The following is a 24,604-nucleotide window of genomic DNA, read 5'->3' on the forward strand; positions in this document are numbered from 1 at the left end:
AAACTATGCTCAACACTCAATGGTTAATGCAATCAATTCAAGTTCTCATTCGTCGTATTCTAATTCTATCGAATTATAAATTTTGTTCATCATATATTCAACTTTGAAAGTGTTAAAGATAACAATATAAATTCTTTAAATTGATTTTTGATTCTGTAATCAATCATTGTCATCATCATCAAAAAAAAGAGAGAAAAAGAAAGAAAGAGAGTTAGTAGTAGTAGTAGTAGTAATGTTTGTCGATCATATCACAGAAGAAAAAAAAAAAATAACACGCCGCCTAATTGAGTAGTAATAAAAAGAAAAAAAAATTCATTCCATTTTAGAATCTTCTATTTGATTTGAGATTCGATTCCTGTTTATAATATATATAATAACCAGCCCGAGAACAGGCGCTTCGCGCCTGTCCTGGTCTGGCCCTGCGGGGCTGACTCCTTGACGGTCAATATAACTGGATACCCGCAGGGGTGGCGGCTGCGCCGCCCCCCTGCTTGGTATCCAGTCAAAGGTATCAATCCTTGACGGTCAATATAGCTGGATACCCGCAGGTGTGGCGGCTGCGCCGCCCCCCTGCTTGGTACCCAGCCAAAGGTGTCAATTTTAACGCTTCGTGCCTGACGGTGGGTTTCTATGCACGGCGTGTTGCTTCCGGCCTTCGGTTTGGTACCGCAGGGTCAGCCATCACTTGTGCATTGCATTAATTATTATTTTATCGAAAGATTTTCCTTAAAACATTAATTAATTGTCAGAGCAAAAGCCAATACGACAGGAAATCGTCCACGAACCAATTTAAATGGTAGCTTAAGATCTCGATCGTTTTGCTGCAAAATGAATCATAGCCTCCTTGTCAATATTCGAGCTTCAATGCTGCGTCTATTTACAAATAAACGCGTGCCATTGAGCAAACCACTTTGTGGTTCAATATTGCGACTGAACATGATAATCGATCCAATGTTTAATCCAAGTTTGTGTCTATAGATCCTATAGGATAACCTTGTGGGTTCATCGCATGAAGACACTCAACATTGAATCGTCAACCGCTGTGGCTTTCTGTAATATCGTAAATGCTCCATTTTCTTTATTTTAAATGAAAAAAGTTATGAAAAAAGTTATCAGGTATTTTAGGTATAATCAGGTTAAATAACCGAAATAACTTACCAAACGATGAGTAGATCATAGATCACGGGAACAAAAACACAGAAAAAAATCATTCCAATGAATGCAGTCTTCAGGCAAGATTTTATCATCAAATACACACTCACACAGGCACACAAAATGAAAATCACGTGCCACATGTATTATCACAATAATCAATTCGAAAAATTCGAATTCGAACTCTTTCTATGTACTATTGAATGAACAATGAAAAAAAGCTTTGTCAAAGCTACATACCACAGAATGCGTTTCTTTGGAAGCGACTTCTACTTCTGAGCTGGACGAACTGTTCAGCGGCATTCAAAAGTTTTCCCGCATGCTCAGACACACACACACAACACACACTGAGTAGCTTATACTAAATAGTTATGTTTGTACTGAAAATAAGTAGGAATGTCCAGCTCGGCTTCCCCGCATCAAATGCCAAGTTAATACACAGTGCCAGTACACAGTGCAAGCACTTGGCGAGTGTAAAAGTTGCAGTTACCGACAAACAAGCGTCATAGAATAGTAGATATAGTGAGTATATATATGTTTGTTCTCTATCCACAAATATATCACATCAACATCTTAATCTTTATATATATTCTTTTGCCAATATAATAATATCATCATTTGTAACATCAATTTTTTATTTATTTTTAGAAATTGAAAAAAAAAATCTACAAACATTTACCCGAGCGGCATCATCATTTCAATTTTCAATGTTTAATTTGTTTGTTGCTGTGGCTGCTGTTGTAGATGTTGATATTTGAGTTTTTTTTGTTTTTTTTTTCTTTTTGATTAGCATCACGATTCTCATCAAAATATCAATTTCATCATCAACATCATATCGTTCGAAGACATTTTTTTTCATTTCATTTCATTTGCTCTTTGTTCGTATCAACTACAACGTCGTTGAATAAAATCGGGTTTTCTTCATTTTTTTTCTTTTTTTTTTTTTTTTTTTTGTTCAAACAAGACATTTTTCATTTACTGATTATTTGTTTTATCAATTTTCAATGTGAGTTCTTTTGTTTATATGTATATGTGTGTGTACGTTTTAAAAGTTTTCACAAGTTTATATAACGCAGAATTCCATCTAAACGACGCAATTTTTTTTTCGTCTTCACAATAGATATAAACCTAACCCAATATCAACATTCTCGAGTGAATAAATCTGACGTTCATATTCAAATATCTATTTATGATTTATGATGAAAATCATACATAATGGATGAAACAAAAGAACGTCTTAAACAATTGATTGATTTTTTTACCGGTCATTATTTAACATGGTTAAATCAACAACAAGCCAGTAATAATAATATCAATATCAATAATAATAATGACCAACAACAACAGGAACAACAATCGGCATTTGATCCAGATCAAATAAAAGCGTTTATTGATGATATATCATCATCATCAAATATTGTTCAAAATGATGATGAACAATCATCACAGCCACAATCATCATGGACATTCATGACAAACGCTTCATCATCATCAACAACACGATCCGATACACAATCATCTGGTGCTATAGGTGTCAAAGATGGTAATACCGGTGCTATACAGCAAACAAATCCGCCAATATCTCGTCAGGATTTAGAAACACTAATTAAAACAATGGAATTGTGGTAAGTAGACATGATATTTTGTGATTGATTCAATTAAAATGCTTATATGATGATTACATCATTTTGATATCATGTAGCAAAAAGAACATGACTCATTTCGCAACAAGTGAACGCCTATATTTGATGCCTTTGATGACATTATGTGGACATGTACTTCTTACCGAGACTCATCTAAGTAAGTTTATCGTTTTTTTTTGCCAATATCTAAGTAATGACCATTATTTTTCTCTACTTCTTTTATGAAAAAAAAGTTTCACGTACCTATTTATCGATCGTATCGGAAATATTGGTCTACATTTTACAATTTTCATTAAATGAAATTTCTCTTTATAATGATGAAGAAAATAATTACATTGAATTCAATGTACAATATCTACAACAAATGAAAAATGTTGATGAAATGAATGTCGATACCGATGAATATTATCGCCATTTTCTCAAATATCGTTTAATCAGATTTTTAAGCTTTTTATTATTGGATGATAATAATCATCTTAAAGAAACATCTAATGCTCTAACACAACAGGATCTAATATGTTTATGTCAAATGTTACGTATGAAATCGATGCCTGATACATTGCGATTACATTCATCTGTAATGAATGTGGATTCAGAAACATCATCTTTAACCGCTGATATGATTCAATCATCATCTGTCAAACGTATACGATTAACACAAAGTTTATTGGAACGAAATTCAAAGGAAGAATTTTTCGATCAACTACTGACACCGTTTATTTTTTCAAATACTGCTGCAAATCATCCGACCGATTTACATAACATTTCATCATCATCAATACCATTAAATCAACAAACACCAGTGAAAACATCTATGACCACTTCGGCTACTGCTGCTGCTGCTGCTGCTACAATCATTGCACCAACATCATTATCGTCAACAACTGTTGCTGCTGAACCATTTTCAAAACAATCAAATATAAATTCTATATGTTCAACAACAAAACATCACTCCATAAAACAGATACGATCCTATCTGATTAGCCATAATCAAATGTATTTCCAATATATTGGTGGTGCAACTTCAATATTGAATCTGATCAATAATTATACATTACTACGTCCATACCTATTACATTTATTGGCCATTGAAGAGGGTGCCAATCTTCGTCTAGATCGTTTGGATGGTACACATTTTGATCTAATCTGTGATCGTTTAGTTGCCGACATTGTACTTGTTGATAATGTATTCACATTGGATCGTCTATTGGAACCATTAAGCTGTGATCGTATATCGAAAATGATTGTGCTTGTGCAAGCTGCTTTAATGGCTTGTCTTTCATTGATTTCTTATGCTAATCAAATTGATCAATCGCAATTATTATCAGTAGCTACTGTTTCATTAGCCGATTCATCCGAATTGAGTCGATCTGAACGAGCGACATTGGATATCATTGAGAAAAGTTTATTATTATATGATAAAGTTTTCGACATTTTTCGCCATTCAAATCGTGTAGCCGGACAGATTAGTCAAAATGCTCATATGTTCACTTCTTGGCTACTATTTACTGGTTTACAAATGATTCTTAATACAAAACAAACAACTTCGAATAAACGTCAACAAGGTTACAGTTTTCTATGCATACCATTGGCTAAACATGCATTGAAATTAATGTCATTTTTATTGAATGATCTTCATCTGGAATTTGGTGATCAAACCAACAATATACTTGAAGAACAATTAGATGATGTTGATGATTCAAATGACCATAAAAATATTCAGGAGCTTAATTTTTTCAAAAAATTCTCTTTCAATGTTCAACCATGTCCATCAACTATGGGTAGTGTGACCACAACACCGGCAACAACACCAGCCGAATTGAGTCCCAGTTCATCACGTACATCTATACCGACATCGGCTACAATGAACACCATTTCATCAGGCAATGTTCGTACGATGAATGCCACATTTAAATATAATAAATTTGGCCATTACTCTGCTTGGCAACGAATCGATATGATTGTATCAAGCAATCTAAATGTTATACATTTATTATTTAGCTATTTATCTGCCGGTTATCGTCGTGCAACATTATTACGCCATTCTCGTAGTAAATTAACATTGGATTCGAATACTAGTTCAATAAATGAACAAGATCAACAAGTACAAGAAGATGAATTTACATCGATCGCTAGAAAATTTATTGAACAACATCAACAAAATAATCATTCATCCAGTATGAAGGATGATGATGAAGTATTTGAAGATGATGTACATATGCAACATTCATTTTTGTTTGAAACATTTAATGAACAATTCAATGCTGATAATAATGAAAATAAGGTGGACACATCAAAACAAACAGATGTGAAAACAATGCTAGAACGTGATATCGATAGCCATTATGAACTAGTCATATCGATTTTGGATCATCTTAACTATTATTTTATATGCTCGAAAATCGATGCATTACGATCATATTTTAAACAGATGCTTACCGATGCTCAATTGATTGTATTGGCACATGTTATTCAAGATTTAGATTCAGAAATGGATAATGTTCAAACACTATCACCGCTTTCTTCAAGAACATTTTATCGATTTTCCAATTCATTAACATCACTTATGCATAATTTGATTGCCGTACAGATACTTCCGGATGAACAACAAAATTCTTTGCTTGCCTATCTTGGTTTTAAACCAAGTCTTGAATCCGAATGTTCATGGCCATTACATCATGGTGTACGTAGTTTGGCAATTTTGGCACAAATTATATTGTTACGACAGCAAAAAGAACAAGAAGATATAAAATGTGATTTCAATTCAACAACCATTCAAATATGGAGAGGTTTCATCAATAAACTCAAACAATCAGCACTTTCATTCAAAGGTGAAGTTGCCATTTTCAATCCAGAATGTCCTGATTTTCAAGAAGATTTAAATGTTGAACATGCACAGTTAATGTTGTTTTTGTTTCATAATTTGAAATTACTACAACGAAAACATGTATTTTCATTGGTTGGATTATCATTGAATGAAATATCGGTTAAATTATCCGGTAACAAATGTTCAATATCGGCTGCACAGATTCTTTATATTGGCCGTATTTTACATCTATTTGAATATATGTGTAAAAATCTATACGATACACCTGCCTATCTATTTGAACAGATTAATCATAATTTATTGAATTTAATCATCAATAATAATGATAATATGGATGCTATTCGTGCTATGCCACCTAAATCAAAAGAAGCTCTCATCAAAGTTAAATTGGAAAATCTACAAAAATCACCTGATTCGTTTCGAAATATAAAATTTTTTGTTGATAAAAAATTGGAATTGAATTATTTTAGCCATTTGATTTCTAGTTATCGTAATACATCCACATCATCGTCATCATTAAAAACAACTGTTGATCATCTTAATAATTTGAATGTATTCGATTTTATCATACATCCACGATTCTATCATCTAATGGATGTGACAATAACGGCACCGAAATGTTCATCATTACGAAATTTTAAACCAAAACTTGATGGTATTGCCTGTAATTTTATGTTGGCTGGATTTCAATCACTTTCATATGGCCAATTTTACAATTCACTATTGGATCTATTGCAATTTCTTGGCTATCAATATGATTTTGATTCACGTCAAAACCATCAATGTGATAATCATCAAGATGAAGATAGAACAATGTTACGTTATCCACAATTTGGTTCATTTGGTCTTTGTGCTATGGATTATACATTCGGCACAATGTGGCGTTTGATTAATCAATTGCCACCAAGTTTACAATTTCTTAACGATATTCATTCAGTGGTTAATTCATCTGTTGAGAATGAATTTTATTCTTTTGTTTCTATTGATGCTTCTCGTATACTTAACATGTGTATATGGTTACCACGTTTTGAAAATAATCGACCTGTTTGTCAATGGGTTTCCGAACTACTTAGTAAACAATGTGATTCCAATTCGAATACTATCGAAACAATCATTAAAGATATGGTACGAAAATTCGGTTCACTACAGTTCAATTATCAATTATTAAAATGTATTGGTTGGTCATTTTTTCGTTACACACCATCTACATCGAATGATGTATTATCATCTAAAAACATATTACTCACACAACAACAACAACTTTTGCCTCTTCAATCGTATCAGTTTCCAAAATTTTTTACATTATTCACCATGGACATTTATCTGGAACGATTGATCTTTTTATTTAATGAAGAATTTAAAAAATTGTCAAAAAACAGAAACGAAGATGATCCACAAATGATAGTGGAAAAATATCTAGCTCTAATGCTTGGCCTATTCGATAAAATACATCAAGAGGTTAATGCTGTCCTATTATATGATGGCCCATTATCACAAGCTGGTCGTAATAATTCAGCAGATATGCAATATCTATTCTATCGTTCAATGGTGAATATTTGTTCATCAAATTCATTCAATTCACAACTATCGGAAATTGCCGCAAATATTATCGATTATCTACCGCAATCAATTGTATCGAAAATTGATCAATGGGATCGTATACATGTTAATAGTGATCGTAATATTACTGATCAAGAATTACCGGCATTGCTACAAAAAGGCGTTCTTTTTGATATTCCATTGATCGAATTAGCAAGCCAATCAACAACAACAACAACAGCCACATCTTCACAATCAAAATGCAAAACAAATCATCTTTATCATTTATCTGCATTTATTAATGAAAAATATGCTATTGATATGCCAACGGTTACATCGGTAGATACAGGTGATGGTAATATAACGTGGATAAAACTTAAACAATTTATGGTTAAATTGTTTAAATTTATTGAATATGTCTATTCAAAAAAAGAATGTCCACAACGAAGTGATTCATTTGTTACTTGTTTAATGCTACAATTAAATCTTGTATCCAGTACATTTGTATCAAAATCATCATCAATTGATCATCAATCATCGTTGACATATCAAATATTGCATAAATTATTTTCCAATCAAGATTTTACCAAGACAGATATTGAACCAGATTCATATAATTTGGTACTTTATCCACATTTTATTGGCAATGCTTTTTTCATTCTATCCGTTTTCAATCATCCATTATTTTCCGAATTAAAACCAATGGATCAATCGAAAATTGTGAAAATATTTCAATCTTGTTCGCCGGAATTTTTTCGATTGTTTGGAAAAATTCTCAAACATTCATCTGCTGGTGTAGCCGCATTTGAAGAATTGCTTGGCAATAGTTCACCGTCAACACCTACTGTTCTTACGCAACCGCAACAACCATTAATTTCGGAAATAAATTATAGCCTATTGGATTTGATCAAAGTTACTGAACATCCATTGATCACTTCAAATTATGCTGTGAACGTGATGAAATTGATAAAAACATTGTATTCACAATCGGAAAAATCTACTGATGATGTCGGTTTGATTCGTCTTTGTATGGGATTATCAAATGAAATACTTGATTATAATGATCGCATTCAATTATTGACCAATTGGTTTCGGCTTGTTTTGTTTAAACGTATGAATACTGATGGTGATAGTGAACGATTGGAAACAATTAAATCGAATGATGATCATCAATCATATTATATTGATGATTCATGTAATGCCAATCTTTACATGTTTTTCAAATTCATTTGCAACATTATTAAAGGTCCTGGTCGAATGGATGAAATGGTACTAGTATCTGTTGCTGAAGCTACCATTCAAAATGTACAAACATTATTGAATGACACATGTATCACTTATTCGAATAATACGTTCCTATATTTTTCTGGTCTTTTCACCAGTTTGGTTTATTTAATTTCGGCCACCGGTAATTTAGAACAAGAATACATACCCGGTAAACCGATACATGGACATTTTCGATTGATTCATGAAGTAATGAAATGGCTTACAATGATAAAAGATCATCTATGCAATCGTGAAATGTTGAATAAGATCGAAACATCATTAATTGGTAATGGTAAACAGCGATTTTTATTGGAATCCAGTTATCAGATGCTTGCCTATATATCCGATATATTCAATGCATTGGAATATAAATATGTTCTACTTAAAAATCGTAAAGATGGCAGTGGTGGTGAAGAAGATATTAAACAGAAAAAAGATGATGGTAAAATCAAATCATCTATTTCAAATCGATTGTTTATTGATGATGACTTTGATGTTGATGTTGAAAATACGACCATAATCGATACTGATGATGAAATGGATCTTGATTATGAAGATGATGAAGAGTTGGCTGGAAAATTATGTACATTTACTCATACAGCTAAAGATTTTATCAATCAACATTGGTATCATTGTCATACATGTAAAATGTTGGACGGTGTTGGTGTTTGTACTGTATGTGCAAAAGTTTGTCATCGAAATCATGATATAACATATTCAAAATATGGATCATTTTTTTGTGATTGTGGTGCAAAAGAAGATAGTTCATGTAAAGCATTGGTAAAACGTCAACCAAATGCCAGTGATCGGGATAAAAAACTATTAAAAAAACGTAGCCAACAACAACAACAACAACAACATCATCAAACGGCAACATTGACCGGCAATAAATCCAATAATAACAAAGTAGATGATAAAAAAATGACATTTATCGATAAAAAACGTGCCTTACATATATCAAAATATTGGTATACATCATTCTATTCGCTTGATTCACATCAATCAAAATTATCGGATAATTATAAAATGTCTCGCAATAGATTCTCAGCCAATCCAATGATTGTACAAAATTATGAACGTTTTGGTTTGAAATATGAAAATCTTGATAATTATAGTTCATTATTCATGTCGTATATCGTGCCGATTTCGGATACGGTCATTTCACTTGTTGAATTTTTTGTACCAATTTTGCAAAATTTTTTCGATATTCATTCAGAATTGGGTTATTTAACCAATATTCGAAAAGCATTTGATGAACATCATAGTTCAACAAATTCATGGTCATTACAAAAATGTGAACAACTTATGGCAGTGCAGAAAGCATGGCAAGATTCAGTTTTCGATAATGTTCAAATATCAAATGATCAATCACATTCGGCACGTCATGTATCCATAATGAGCGGTTCAGTTGTACATCGTAATTCAATGTTGGTGATTGGTGCCAATGCATATGATAATTATTGTTCGAATTTATCTCAACAGCAGCCATCATCAGCTTATTATCCATGTTTGATGGCCATTGCACATGATAAAAATCGTTTATCAATCATACATCTAAATCAATTACTTGGTCAAGTTTATTCAAATTCACGAAAGAAATTAAATCCACAAAAAATTGCAGCCATTTCGTTTCCATTCACAATAATATCAATATCGAATAATCCATTGAATGATGAATTGATAGCTATATCTGGAATTAAAGAATGTCATATTCTTACATTAGCTGCTAATGGAACCATTACTGGACATTATCCATTATCAATGCCATTTGATAATAATAATCATTTGATTAAAACTTATTGGTTTCCTGATCGCCATACAGAATTGGCTGTTGTAACATTTGATTTCATCAAAATTTATGATTTATCCCGAGAAAATCGTGATGAACCTATTTACAATTTTGTCATCACTCAACGAAAAATTCGTGATATGACTTTTTTCTCATGTAAAGATCGTAATGGTGAAAGTAAACGTTTCATTCTAATTTTTTCTAGCCGTGGCCATATTTATGCTGAAGAATTGAATGCCGAAAGTCAATGTTCATCATCAAATGATGTATTCTATGTTACATCAATTTTGAATGTTTCATATCCAAAACAATGGAATCCAAATAATCAATCAACAGTAGTCGGAAATTCCATCTATTATTCACATTTATTGCAAATGTTATTTGTCAGTTTTCTTTCTGGTTTTTCATTCTGTTCCCCATTTGGCATACGAAACATTTATGATCAGAAAATTACGAATATAACATCTTTGGATTTACAATCATCAATAGCAAATAATAATAATAATAATTCATCGAAACAGGATTCATCATTGATCACACAATCAGATCTTTCATCTTCATCATCATCACCACCACCGATTCAATCACATCAACAACCATTGTATCGATGGACCGAAGTTTTACAACATCCTGGCCTTATTTTTGCATTAACGCATACGAATAATCCAATTTGTTTTATGATTGAATCAAATCGTATAAAAATTCAAGAATTAAAACCGAAGAAAAAAATTATTGATTTTGTTGCCATTTCATCACAACTCAATGATCAATATCGCTCAAAAATTACAACATTATTATCATTATGTGATGATGGTTCATTACGATTTTATCGTGCCGTTCAAGAACAAACTAATTTCTGGTTAAAGCCTGAAATTTATAATCTAGATGGAATGCCAGCCTATCATTCATCCACGATGTCAAAGAACGCTGAATCAAAATCATCATCACGTGCTGGTTCAAATGAACCACAACAATCATCGTCATCAACATCGAATAAATCAACTCCTCATTTTGCTGTAGATTTTTTCGAAAGATGTACCATGTTGAATGATATTGAATTTGGTGGATCCGATGTATTAGAAGTATATAATGTACAACAGATAAAAAATCGTCTAAATTCAACCAATATGTACATTGCCTGTACAAAGCCAAATGGTTTCAGCATAACTGTCACACAGACCGGTTCTTTCGATATGGTTATGGCTGGTGTACGTGTTAATCTAGGTGTATGTGATCCAGCACGTGCGCCTACAGCTATTGAAGTATTTGGCCGAACCGTTTGGGTAGCTGTCAATCGTCATCGATGGTTTGATATACCATTCACACGATCTGAGATGAAAAAATTAGTCGAAACAAATACTTTCAGTATAAGATTTGCTCCCAGTGGTGATTCAAATCAGGTAACCATTGTTGACTCAATTCGTGTTTATGGCCGTCTCCGTGATCTTGTTGGATTACCATCGGTGAATGAAGAAGAAACTGCTAATGCTATTGCAAATACTAATGGAACTAGTAATGCACCATTCGGTGATTTACGACGTAGATTAACACAATCGGCAATGCAGCAACGATCATCATCAATATCGATGAAATCACCGATTCAAAAATTACGTCTTCTTCTATATGCTCCTTGTATTACTGATGATGAATTGATTATTACGATGAAATCAACAAACCAATCTATCATCGTTGTAAATCGTTTGATGGCCAATTCATTGGATGTATTGGAATCATTAATATCGTTTACGAAATCAACATCCGAAATGAACATTGATCAACGACCGCGAGCATCATCGGCAATATGGATAATGACTGCACGTGATCTATGTAATGGGCAAGAATTTAAGCAAAAATGTGACACATCATTATCTATCGCATCGAAATTATTGACCATATCATTGAGTAATCGTTTGGATAAATCAATTTGTTTGCTATTAGCAAAACTTTTACCATCACGTAATCAATATGATGAACATCGTGGGGATATTCTTTTCGAGAATGGTATTGAAAATCTCAGTCGTGTTGATGATATTAACGTATATCGTTATTATCTCTCATGGTTCCGAGAAAATGTACACGAATATCCGAAAAATTTTATCCGTTTCATAATGAAATATTTTAGTAAAAATTCCAATGATCCGCATACATATACTGTACAATTTTGCAGCTATCTTGTTGATTTATTCTGGCGTCTATATTCACTACGACCATCGAATGATCTGACCAGTCCATTGACAATGGTTGGCCATTATTACGGTCTGGAACAAGTAGTCGGTTCATTGGTATTTATTTTACATTCATCAACATATGCCATCATATCATCAACGACGTCTGTTGATCAACAAAATGATAATCAACAGAAAGTGATGAATAAATGTTCACAATTGCTAATACAAATGTTATGTGCTCTAGATCCACGAATTACTTTTGCAACGAAAAAAGCCTTATTAAGAATTTTGTATTCAATTTCGAGTGGTGTTTATCGTCATCATATAGAAAGACAATCATCATGTAATCGTACAACATCTGTATCAAAACAGTCAAGTGCCTCTTCATCTGCCATTGGTAAATCGGATAGTAATCGTGAACGACGTCCTTCTGCACGTTATTTAGCGACTCATCGTCATCAGAATACTGCTAATGTATCTATCAATAATCAAGAACCATCAACATCATCAGTTGGAAGTCTTTTACATAGACAAGGTGCAACAAGGCGTTCACGATCATCCGGATTTAGTTCAAGTTGGTGGACAACCACCAATCGACCTGATTCATCATCAAACACTGGTGGTGGTGCTAGTTCACTTAGTGGTCAAGGATCAGGATCCCTATTTGGATCAATATCAAGTCGAAGACAAAATACAGCAGCCGCCAGCCTCTTGGAACGTGTTAGTGAATCAATATTGGATTCAGATTTTGATCCATATCAAAATCTATTACTTAATATTGATAGTGAATTTCCATATTTTCAAGATCTTATGGCCAATCTTCGTCGTGAAAACCAAGAACAGAATGAACAAGAAATATTCGAATCAATCACAGGTGAAGATGATGATGATGACGAAGAAGAAGAAGAAGATGATGATGATGATGATGATGACGACGACGACGACGATAATGATGTAGATGTTGATCTTGATGGTGAAGAATTGGATATTTCACGTTTGGCCGAAATAACTTCTGATAATAACTATGGTGCTATTGGTGATAGATCATCTGCTCCTCCTCCATTGTTTCCACCGAATTCTGGTTCAGATAATGGTGCTAATGTACAACAGCAACAACAATCAATACCATTGGAAGAAGTATTAGAGGTTGAAGATGTTCCTGTTGATGATGATGAAGATGATGACGAAGACGACGACGACGATGACGAAGAAGACGAATTTGAAACTATGGATGAAGATGAAATGATGGAAATTGCTATTGCATTAAGTTTGGAAGACCAACAACGAGGAGATAGCGGTGGTAGAGCCGATGGTGAATCGAATTCAATCGAAATTGATGTTGAAAGACAACAACCAAGTCGTACATTAGAGGAAATTGTTGCCGATTACCAGAGACAACGAATACAGCGCCAAAGACAACGAGATCATCATCAACAAGGTTCATCTAATATTATTCTACCTGAAGAAGATGAAGAGGATATTGTACGGCAACAACAATCCAGTCAGGAACATCATCAATCATCACAACAATCTGATCCTGGTCAAGCTTCATCACATTATTCCGTACATTCAGAATCAGATGATGATGATGAAGAATTATTTGATGATGAAATAAAATTGGCCGATACAACTATGGAATCAATTGAAGTGGAAGAAGAACATGAATTTGATGATGATGACGATGAATTGATTTCCATGGAAGCATCAACACAATCATTAAAAGGTGCTAAACAGATTTCGAAATCAACTGAAGCAATCACAAATAAACGTTGTAGCAGTGGACATGTGTCTAGTTCTGGAACAAATAATATTTCATCTACTCATCTACATGCTGGTCAATCACAAAAACAATCATCAAACACAACTGTTTCAATAAGCGATGGTCAACAATCAAAATCAAAAGAAAAAGATTCAAAAACACAGCAAAAAGAAATTCAAAAGAATAGAAAACGACTTCGTCGAATGGTAACCAGTAAATTATGTTTAGCTTTATTGAAACAAATGAATCAATCATTCGATAATATGATCAAATTGAATGGCATACAAGCTATACCATTTCTACAGGTTCTTACCATACTTACGGATTTTAATTATACCGAATCTGACCAGAAAGAATTTGCCATCATTTTCAATCAAATTATGAAAAAATTATTAGATCATTTATTGGCTAAATCATCAAATGATTCAATAATAAATGTTTCGGAATCAGCTTCAACAACAAATGATACGACAGCAAGTCCATCACATATTAAATTACGTTGCCATAATAAATCCATCTCTCAATACAAAGATCGTATTGAACATATAGCAGAAAATGAAATCCATCTATTAACGATGCGATTATTCAATATATTTTTATCATATTTTAAACGTTTCCCAACAATTACATGGCAAACATTTTTATCCAAAGATTTACCGATAAATGAAAGTTTCCGACAATTGATACCATCATCACAATCTGGACAAATGAAATCTTCTTTCGTAACATTCAATGAAGAAAGTATTAAAGCTTCCACTTTGACAACGGCTAACACAACTTCCATACATCAAAGCCTATTGTTAGCGGCTGCACAATTGATACAATCCAATACCAATGTGTTGGATTACTGTTATACAATGTTACATCATCTATTGAAACATTATTGGCGACAAATGGCTATTCAATCTGAATCAAGTGGAACAGATTCAATGGATAATAAAACTACGACAAAATCTCAAGGATATGATCGATTGATAATTGAATATAATTCGAAGAAAAGTATCCATATGCGGGATGATCGATTATTGAATTCAATGTTTATACCTACAGATTTAAGACCATTTTTTACCATATTACCTGAAATTGTTCAACCATCATCACCATCACCATCCACTGCATCTAATCAGCAGCAACAAAATTCACAACAAGCTCAAGATACATCCGGTGTTGTTGTTGTGAATAATTTTACGAATTCAAGTATTAATCTTTCAAATACTTGTACGGCAATCAATTCATTTGTATTTGCAAACCGTGCATTTGATCATTATTCAGAATTATTAACAGAAATGTCTTTACGAATGCCATATCAATTAAAAAAATTGATATCATTCCTCAATGCTCAACAACAGCAACAACTACAAACCAAAAATGATGATAACAAAGACAAAGATTCAACAGTTGATAAAGAATCATCATCATCACAGCCATCGAAACCGATCATACCAATTGATTTTAATGTATCATGGATTGAAACATTATGTGAATATATGATGTTGCCATCAGTAACACCTTATATTCGAAAACAAGTACGAAAACTCTTGTCCAATCTATGCGGTTCAAAAGAACGTTATCGTCAAGTACGTGATTATTATGCCATCAAAACAAATCTACGTGCTGTACGACGTATTATTGTCATGCATTTTTTCGATCATTCATCATCAAATAATTCAAATCAAATGAAAATTAAATTACAAGATTTAGGTATCACTGAAGAAGATCTTGATGATGAAGAACAATTAGATGAATTGATTCGTATAATAATTGCAACGGTCATTCAAAATGATGACAATAAAGCCAATACAATGATGATGACAATGATGTCATCTGATCAACATCGTCTATTGAATCTTCCTTATGCACAATTAATCAATCTGGTCGAATATCTGAAAGCTTGTCTGGATATTGCATCTACACGTGTACACAATTGGCAACGGCTTTGTCGTCATGAAATTCGTATCATACCATTTTTGTTTCGAATTTCATTCCTATTCGGTGAAGGAATTTCTTCAATCATATTGCAATTATTAAGCTTAGCATTATTCTCATCATCGGATAGCAAGAGCAGAAAACCAGAAGAGAAAAATCTGACCAACAATCTTATTTCCATTGGTAATCGTATTCATTCTAATTCTAATCATTTGTTGAAACTAATTTATTATTTTTTGACAGATAATAAAACAGATGACAATGTTAAAGATTCAGGAAAATCTTCTACATCACATGGTAATCATCAATCATTCATATGTTGTTATGTATTTGTCGTATTGGATCGTCAAATACTTTCACATTTTATTCGTTTCTTTTTGCTGGAATCAAATTCAACACAACAACGTTGGGCTACTCATTCATTACTTTATATGTTCTATGAATCGCTACAGCCCATTCATCAGGAACAATTTCTTTCCTTATTTTGGCAATTATGGCCAAGTATTGCTTGTTATGGAAAACGTGCTTCTCAATTCGTCGATCTATTGGGCTATTTCACATTGTCTATATCAAAGTTACATCAATCATCTAGTTCAACACGTTTGCAAACAAACAAAGAACGTTCATATGCCGATTCTGCTATTGGTTTGCTTCGTTATCAAAATCAAGTTCTAGCTCGGCATCCGAATTCAAATATTTATAATTCATTACAATCATTATTGGATCTAAATGGTTATTATCTGGAAACGGAACCATGTCTTGTTTGTAATAATCCTGAAGTGGATTTTGTAGCCGTCAAACTTTCAGCAATGAAATTAGATTCCAGATTTACGATCAATACACAGATTGTCAAATTGAATGGTGCGCATACTATATCGAAAATTGCTGTGAAAATTTCTGAATTGAAAAAATCAAAAATGGTTAAAACTTTATGCATCTATTATAATAATCGTTGTGTGCAATCCGTGGTAGAATTGAAGAATAAGAATACTGTCTGGTATAAGGCTAAACAGATAACGTTGGCACCATCTCAATCTGAAGTTAAAATTGAATTTACACTACCAATTGTTGCTTGTAACCTGATGATTGAATATAGTGATTTCTATGAACAATCACATCTATCCACTGAAACATTACAATGTCCACGTTGTTCATCGGTTGTATTGGCCAATCCGGGTGTTTGTACAAATTGTGGTGAAAATGTATTTCAATGTCATAAATGTCGTGCTATCAATTATGATGAAAAAGATCCGTTCCTCTGTAATTCTTGTGGTTTTTGCAAATATGCCAAGTTTGATTATGTACTTACTGCAAGATTCACAGCATCGGCTGTCGAAGCTATTGAGAATGAAGAAGATCGAGCAAAAGCTGTACAGACCATCAACACGTTGTTGGATAAAGCGGATAGATTATATAAAATAATTCTATCAATACGGCCAACATTAGAAAATCTATTGTTATTTTCACAAGATTATCATAGTACCTTATATGGTAGTGATGGTAGCGGTATGGATGGAGCTAATTATGGTGGCGTTGGAAATGTGGCTTTATCTTCGTTACAAACATCTGCCATTGGATCATCCACATCGGTAACTAGTTCATCATCATCATCGGTTTTGGTCAATCGATATATTCATCAATTAGCATCACGTTATAGTAATGATTGTCGTGTACATTTTGAAGAACTGTCTAAAATTGTACAAAAAATTCTATACACACGAAAAGAATTGGTGGATTATGATAATCGACAAAATGATAATCGCCATAATTTAGATGATATTAAACGACTTTTGCATGAACATCGCAATCAACAAAATGATATGATCACAAGAACATTTGGCGGTTCAACCACATCCTTGTCATCAACATCATCATCCACATTGGTTGATATGTCTATGGCTGCTATATCAACATCGACCACATGTAAAAAACAACAGGGTAAACAAATTCTGCCAATAGATGAACATTATCAAGGTGTTGAAACGAAAAAGAAACGCTTATCAAATGAAGATGATGAAACTTTACCAATGGATTTTAAATCAGGTCGTTGTTATGGATGTGCAAGTGCTACAATTGAACATTGTATCATCTTACTTAAAGCTCTCGTACATAATTCACGATATAAGACCATTCTTGGTTCATCAAATTTATTCCGTGAATTAATCGATTATAATCTTCGTATTGGTACTCCATCATTTCGTGCAAAAGTTCGTGCATTGTTATGCCTATTGATAAAAGATGATTTGGAAATTACTGAAGAATTTAACAATCTATTGCTTGAAAAAATTGGTTCCGTATTGCAAACACGATTCATGACTACATTTGATTTTGGTTCCATACGTCATGAAATGTCATTATTGGCCACATCGTTTGAAAATGAAGATAATTGCTGGGAACAACGCTTACGATGTGTTATGAAATTGTTTCTATTATCGTTACAGAATAAATCACCTGCCGTACTAGAGGCAATTACATTGCCTTGTCTTCGTATACTATACGGTTTGATTGTAAAACCAGCATTAAATGATCAGAAAAAATCCGATCAATCAAAAGCAATACAATCATCCGCTAATACAGTGGAACAATTAGCATCCGTACAATCACCATCTTCATCATGTTGCAAAAATTTGAAACCAACACGTATTCCATTTGAATCATTGAATGTCAAAGTTTCAGTTGATCTTTATCATTGGATTTCATCTGATTCTCAGACAGCATCATTTCCAGCATGGCAACAACGAAATATGAAAATACCACCGCATACAAATGAAACAATTAATGATCCAGTAATGATAGCTCAATATAATGAATATCTTCAGAAAAAATATTTTGCTCGCTGGTTATATCTACATCAAACTGGGCAGATTCGTGATCTTAAATCTGAATGTTTTATCGTACGTATTGCAAGTTCAACATGGATTCAAGAAGTATTATTCAATCCAACATCAAAAGCATTACGAATCGCATGTCGACAATTATTGATGGCCCTGTTTGAACGTTTAACAAGTAAACGACGTATATTGATCGATTTGTTTACATCATTCTTGGATGATCTTTGTCAAGTTGGTGGAGAAATTGGTCTGGAATTTTATGATTTATTCAGATCAATAGTTTTCAGTGAATTTAGTGCCAAAACAATTAATATTGCAAAAAATAACCATTGGCGATATTATTTAACATTCTGTGGTTTGCTTCAACATCTCGGTCAATTAATATCAACCGAAATTGATCGTCTTAAACAGTTGGAAGAATCAACATTGAGTTCGGATTTTTCACAAGGTTCAGCTTTACGACAATTAGTTGAATTGATGCAATTATTTATGCGTGATGAACGTATTCGTCGTGTACATAAATCATCAATGGTTGGTTTTGTTTTGGATGGTTATCTTTCCTTACGGAAATTGATTGTACAACGAACAAAAATGATCGATGAAACACAGGCTGCTTTGTTGGAATTATTAGAATTACTCACGACTGGAACCAGAGCTGAAACAATAAATTTTATGAAAGTCTGCATAGAATCAGTGAAAAAATGTTCTCTTCAAGATTTGAGAACACCGGTTTTCATATTCGAACGTCTTTGTTCAATTATACATCCAGAAGAAAAAGATGCAGATGAATTTTTCATTTCGTTGGAAAAAGATCCACAACAAGAAGATTTCCTACAAGGCCGAATGTTAGGTAATCCATATAGTTCGAAAGATTCTGGCATGGGACCGCTAATGCGTGATATAAAGAATAAAATCTGTCAAGAATGTGAATTGGTTTCATTGTTGGAAGATGATTCTGGTCTGGAATTGTTGGTCAACAATAAAATCATATCATTGGATTTACCGGTTAAAGAAGTTTATAAGAAAATTGTTTGTGCTGATGCACAAGGTGCACAACAACAACAGCAACAACAAGCAAGTGGACATTCATGGGCCGGAGGAACTTTCAATCTCGGTTCAGATATTTCAATTATTGATACGCTTACTGGTAATGCCTTGCAGTTGGGCTCAAATCTTGCCGCTGCTCCTGGATCTGGTAATTTGGCTACTCAATCAATCAATGTGGCTGGACCAACAATGAAAATAATCTATCGTATACGTGGTTTGATGGGTGATGCTACAGAAGAATTTATTGAAAATTTATCCAACAAAGAATCTGTCGTTAAAGATGATGAAAAAATGTTTGAATTGGCCAATATAATGTCTCAATCAAATGGCCTTAGTGTAATGCTTGAACGACTTCAAGCAATACAAGAGATTAATAATCGTAGTCGAAGCCTGTTGTTTGTACTTTTGAAATTATTTGGCTATTGTGTCCGTGTTATCTCAAATCGACGTACATTGATTGAACCAGAATTAAATGCCATAAGTATTATGTTGGGAATTTTACGATTATTCCTAAAGAATCCTCATGCTGATCTTTTGACATTACCATCAGCACCTGGCGAACCATCATATTTTGAACAGCTATTAGCCATAATGGAAACATTATTGGCTGAAGCAAGTAAAGAAAAACCAGATGTATTTGATCTATTTAATCGTGAAACCTGTGGTACATCCAATGATATACAGATGCTTTTAAATTCCGTATCATCACCTGATTCAATCATATTCAATAGTAATGTTGCCTCTTTGAATAATCGAATTTTACGTGTTATCACTTTTCTATCCATTGGTCATCCGGAAAAAATGTCAACTTTGATCAATAATTTCCGGCCTTATTTTGAATTCGATGATTATGATACACAGAATTTACCAGTTGCCAATGCCGATCATTGGTATGAACTTTTCTGTTCACTTGTTTCGGCTATTGAACGTAATCATAATGGTGCACGATTGAAAGATCGTATGAATGAAGAAAGATTTGTTTCGATGGCCATCGAATATCTTGTTCGTAATGCACCGTCTATGAAAAGTTTTGTTCTTCTTAATTCAGAAGAATGGAAAGAATTTACGTCAAGACCAGCGTTGAAATATGTACTTAAAATGTTAACCGGTATGTGTCGTGGACATGAACGAACTCAAATGTTGATCACAAAAGAAGGTGTACCAATCATTCATGCATTGGAACAAGTGCTCTCGGATTCACATATGGCAACTTTGGCCGAACATCTTATGGATGCATTGAAAGAAAATCCATCGGTTGAAGCTAAAATTCAAGAGATTCGATTGAAAACGAAAGAAGAAAAGAAACGTATTGCAATGGCTGTTCGTGAAAAACAACTTGGTGAATTAGGAATGAAAGCTAATGATAAGGGACAAGTTATGGCCGATTCTGATTTATTGAAAAAAATGGAAGGTGAATTAAAAGAAGAAAAAGGTCTTGTATGTTCAATTTGTCGTGAAGGCTATGCATATCAACCGCAAAAAGTTCTAGCCATCTATACATTTACAAAACGTTGTAATGCTGAAGAATATGAAGAGCGAAAACCACGTAAAACGATTGGTAAGTTGAATTGATTGATTTAATGTTTCTTACAATCTTGACATTGTTAATTTCAATTCCAAATTTAGGTTATACTACCGTAACGCATTTTAATATTGTACATGTCGAATGTCATATGGATGCTGTACGGCATGCACGTACTCGAGATGAATGGCAATCAGCATCATTACATAATGCCAATACACGTTGTAATGGTTTATTACCGTTATGGGGCCCAAATGTTTGTGAATCGTTATTCGCTCATGCACTATCTCGACATAATAGCTATCTACAGGAGGCTGTTGGTCAACGTGATTTTGTCGGTACAAATTCATTCTTGGGCACTGTTCATGATTTGAAATTATTATTACTTCGATTTGCCAATACACGAACATTTTCGGAAGAGACCGGTGGTGGTGGTGCACAATCTAATCTATATCTAACGCCTTATCTAATGCATACTGCGTTATATGTAATGAATACGACAAAAATAACCGATCGCGAACGTACAGCATTCGAAGAATTATTTATGCAACAATCTACATCGAAATTATTGGAAAGTTGTTTCCAGATAGAAAGTCCATTCTTTTATTCAACTATGGTCATGTTGTTACATTCACCATCATTTTGGCAACAAAATCGTTTCTATTTTCTTCATCGTCTTATTCTTTGTTCATTGATTCGAAGTTTGCCAAATGATTCACGAGATGTCGAAACAATTTCAACGATGGAATTGCCCGAATATTCAACAATAAAACCGGCATTAATGTTTTTTGCAATGATCAATCTATTCTACACTGTCATGTTCAAGGTAATTTTTTTCTATTTATGTTAATATTCCATTCTAATGATCTGGTTTTATTTTTTTTTCTATATTACTGTTAACCAGTCGTTGGAAAACAAAGCTGATGATGATTGGTCACAATCATTGATAGATTATATACGACATAATGATCAATCATTAATGGAATCAGCCGATCGTATGTTGGATACATTTGAAAATGATATTCTACCATCAACATCATTCGGTGAATATTGTGATGCAGCTGATTTATTACGTGGAATGAATGCCATTGTGGATCCAGATGAATTTCTCAAGGATACTTTAAGATTATCATAAAATGGCTAAACATTTAAACAGTACACATCTTTTCATAAAATCATAATCAAATGTATAATTTTCACATTATTCTTTTCAATGAATTCAATTACACACATTCATTTGAAACTCAAAAAGCAGAAGCAGCAGCACGGTCAATCTAATCACATCATTTAAATTTTTTGTATTATATAAAACAAGAATTCTTATGCAATTCATCAAATATGAATATGAATATAGCCAAATCAGCAGCAGCAGCAACAACAGCCATTTTGTTTTTTTCTCTCTGAAACAAAATTTGATTTTTTCTTGTTTTTTTTCTTCTTCTCATCTTACCAACTTTATTCTTTTCTTTCAAATAAAACAAACAAGTGATTCTGTTGATTAATTGATTGATTTATATATGTCACTAGCTTTGTATGGCTAAATAAATGATTATATCTTTTCAAATGAATGAAATGTCAATTTTGGAAAAAAAAAATTTTTTCCATATCTCGATATATATGTAATATATACGCTCAGGCATGACAATAGTATTCGTTTGTAATATTTGGTTTTTATTTATATCTGGAATGTGGATTTATTTTATTATTTATACTATTGCAATCAATCAAATGATAATAACATAATAGTAATAATAATAATGATCAAAATCAATGAGCTAAACATGGTAACCGGGTTGATGTTAACTTTTTATTGATTATTACGATGATATTGTTTTCGATAATGGTTGCCATGGGTGGTGGTTTGCCAACATTGCCAACGATGATAACGACACCTGAAATTTTCAAAATGTTTTTTTTTTTGTTTGTTTATTATAACCATCATTTTGTGTTTTATTGTAGAAAAAAAAATCAAATCGATTGAATGAATCATCCAATATGGATGCATTGAATTTGCAATGACGACAATGCAGATGATGATGATGATGATGATGATGGTGAAAAACATTCGAAATGAGGACAACATTCTAGGCTGTCAATTTTTTTTTTCGTTTAGTCATTGTTGATTGTCATTAGATAATTTAGTACGAAAAAAATACTAACAAAACAATTTCGTTGTAATGTGGATGGACAGAACCAAAAATGAATAAAAAACTCTTTTCCACCAATTCTTGACGAATACAATATGATTACCAATTATATTATATATGGGGGACATGCGAATATCGATATATTCCGTATTGACCTAGATTTCTTCAATCGTTTTCATTATATTTGATTGCTATTTCCTGCATCGATAATCATGTCAATGTTATGGTTTATTTTAGGATCTATATGTATGTATGCTTTAATCGGATTTAATCATTATGGGCTATAGACTTGGGTCTAAAAACATTGCTGCACGCAATGACCATAATTGGTTATTATAACATGATTAAAATTGACATAAGTAACAAATATTCTTGCACGAGGATCTGGTGACTTAAATTTTTTCTCTAATATCAATGAATGATGATGATTCAACCATTCATTCATTCATTTGTCATTTTTTTCAGTGGTTCCAAAATAATTTATCATGCATGAAATCATTGTTTTTAACTTGAGAAAAGGGCAAAACCTTGAATTTATTATCATGTTATTAATAGCAATGACTTTGATGATTGTTTCACGTGCAATGCAATTGATTACGTGCACGATGAATGAATGAATGAATAGTGCCTGATGATTTCATCTTTTGATGTTAATATGGACAATCTTATCAATAAGATAAGAAAGCAATCAACTAACGTGTCATCCGTGTTTGTTAATAGGATTTCATCAAACCCACTCAATGTTAATGATGATGATGTATTATAATGCTTAATATTAAATACTGATTGCAAATTAAACATTTCCGGTGATTATTCACAGTTTTCAATGTTATACTATTTGATTGAATTAAATCAATCAACTAATGCATGAAGAAATTCAACACAGGTTAACATTAACATTAACTAACGCTATATCGCACACAATGGTAGAGGGTGTGGTTCACATCATTATTACTAATAGCTTATGGTTCTTGTTTTCTTAAAACAT

The 24,604-nt window shown here is 32.9% G+C and overlaps 1 protein-coding gene and 1 long non-coding RNA gene across 2 annotated transcripts; one reads left to right on the forward strand and one right to left on the reverse strand.

Moving 5' to 3' along the window:
* The first annotated feature begins 51 nt into the window (after positions 1 to 51).
* On the forward strand, positions 52 to 22,967 carry poe (E3 ubiquitin-protein ligase-like protein poe). Its single transcript, XM_075733204.1, has 8 exons — positions 52 to 380; positions 1,801 to 2,158; positions 2,273 to 2,777; positions 2,855 to 2,952; positions 3,029 to 16,252; positions 16,313 to 21,505; positions 21,574 to 22,295; positions 22,374 to 22,967. Exons 3-8 carry the CDS (start codon positions 2,368 to 2,370, stop codon positions 22,602 to 22,604), a joined length of 19,878 nt encoding a protein of 6,625 aa, XP_075589319.1. The 5' UTR covers positions 52 to 380; positions 1,801 to 2,158; positions 2,273 to 2,367; the 3' UTR covers positions 22,605 to 22,967.
* Positions 929 to 1,666, reverse strand: LOC142597736 (uncharacterized). Its single transcript, XR_012832366.1, has 2 exons — positions 1,159 to 1,666; positions 929 to 1,076 (listed from the first exon to the last, which is right to left on the reverse strand). It is a non-coding gene; the product is annotated as an uncharacterized LOC142597736 (long non-coding RNA).
* Positions 22,968 to 24,604: the final 1,637 nt, after the last annotated feature.

Source organism: Dermatophagoides farinae, chromosome 8 (assembly GCF_024713945.1).
Source record: "Dermatophagoides farinae isolate YC_2012a chromosome 8, ASM2471394v1, whole genome shotgun sequence".
Taxonomy (NCBI): Eukaryota; Metazoa; Arthropoda; class Arachnida; order Sarcoptiformes; family Pyroglyphidae; genus Dermatophagoides; species Dermatophagoides farinae.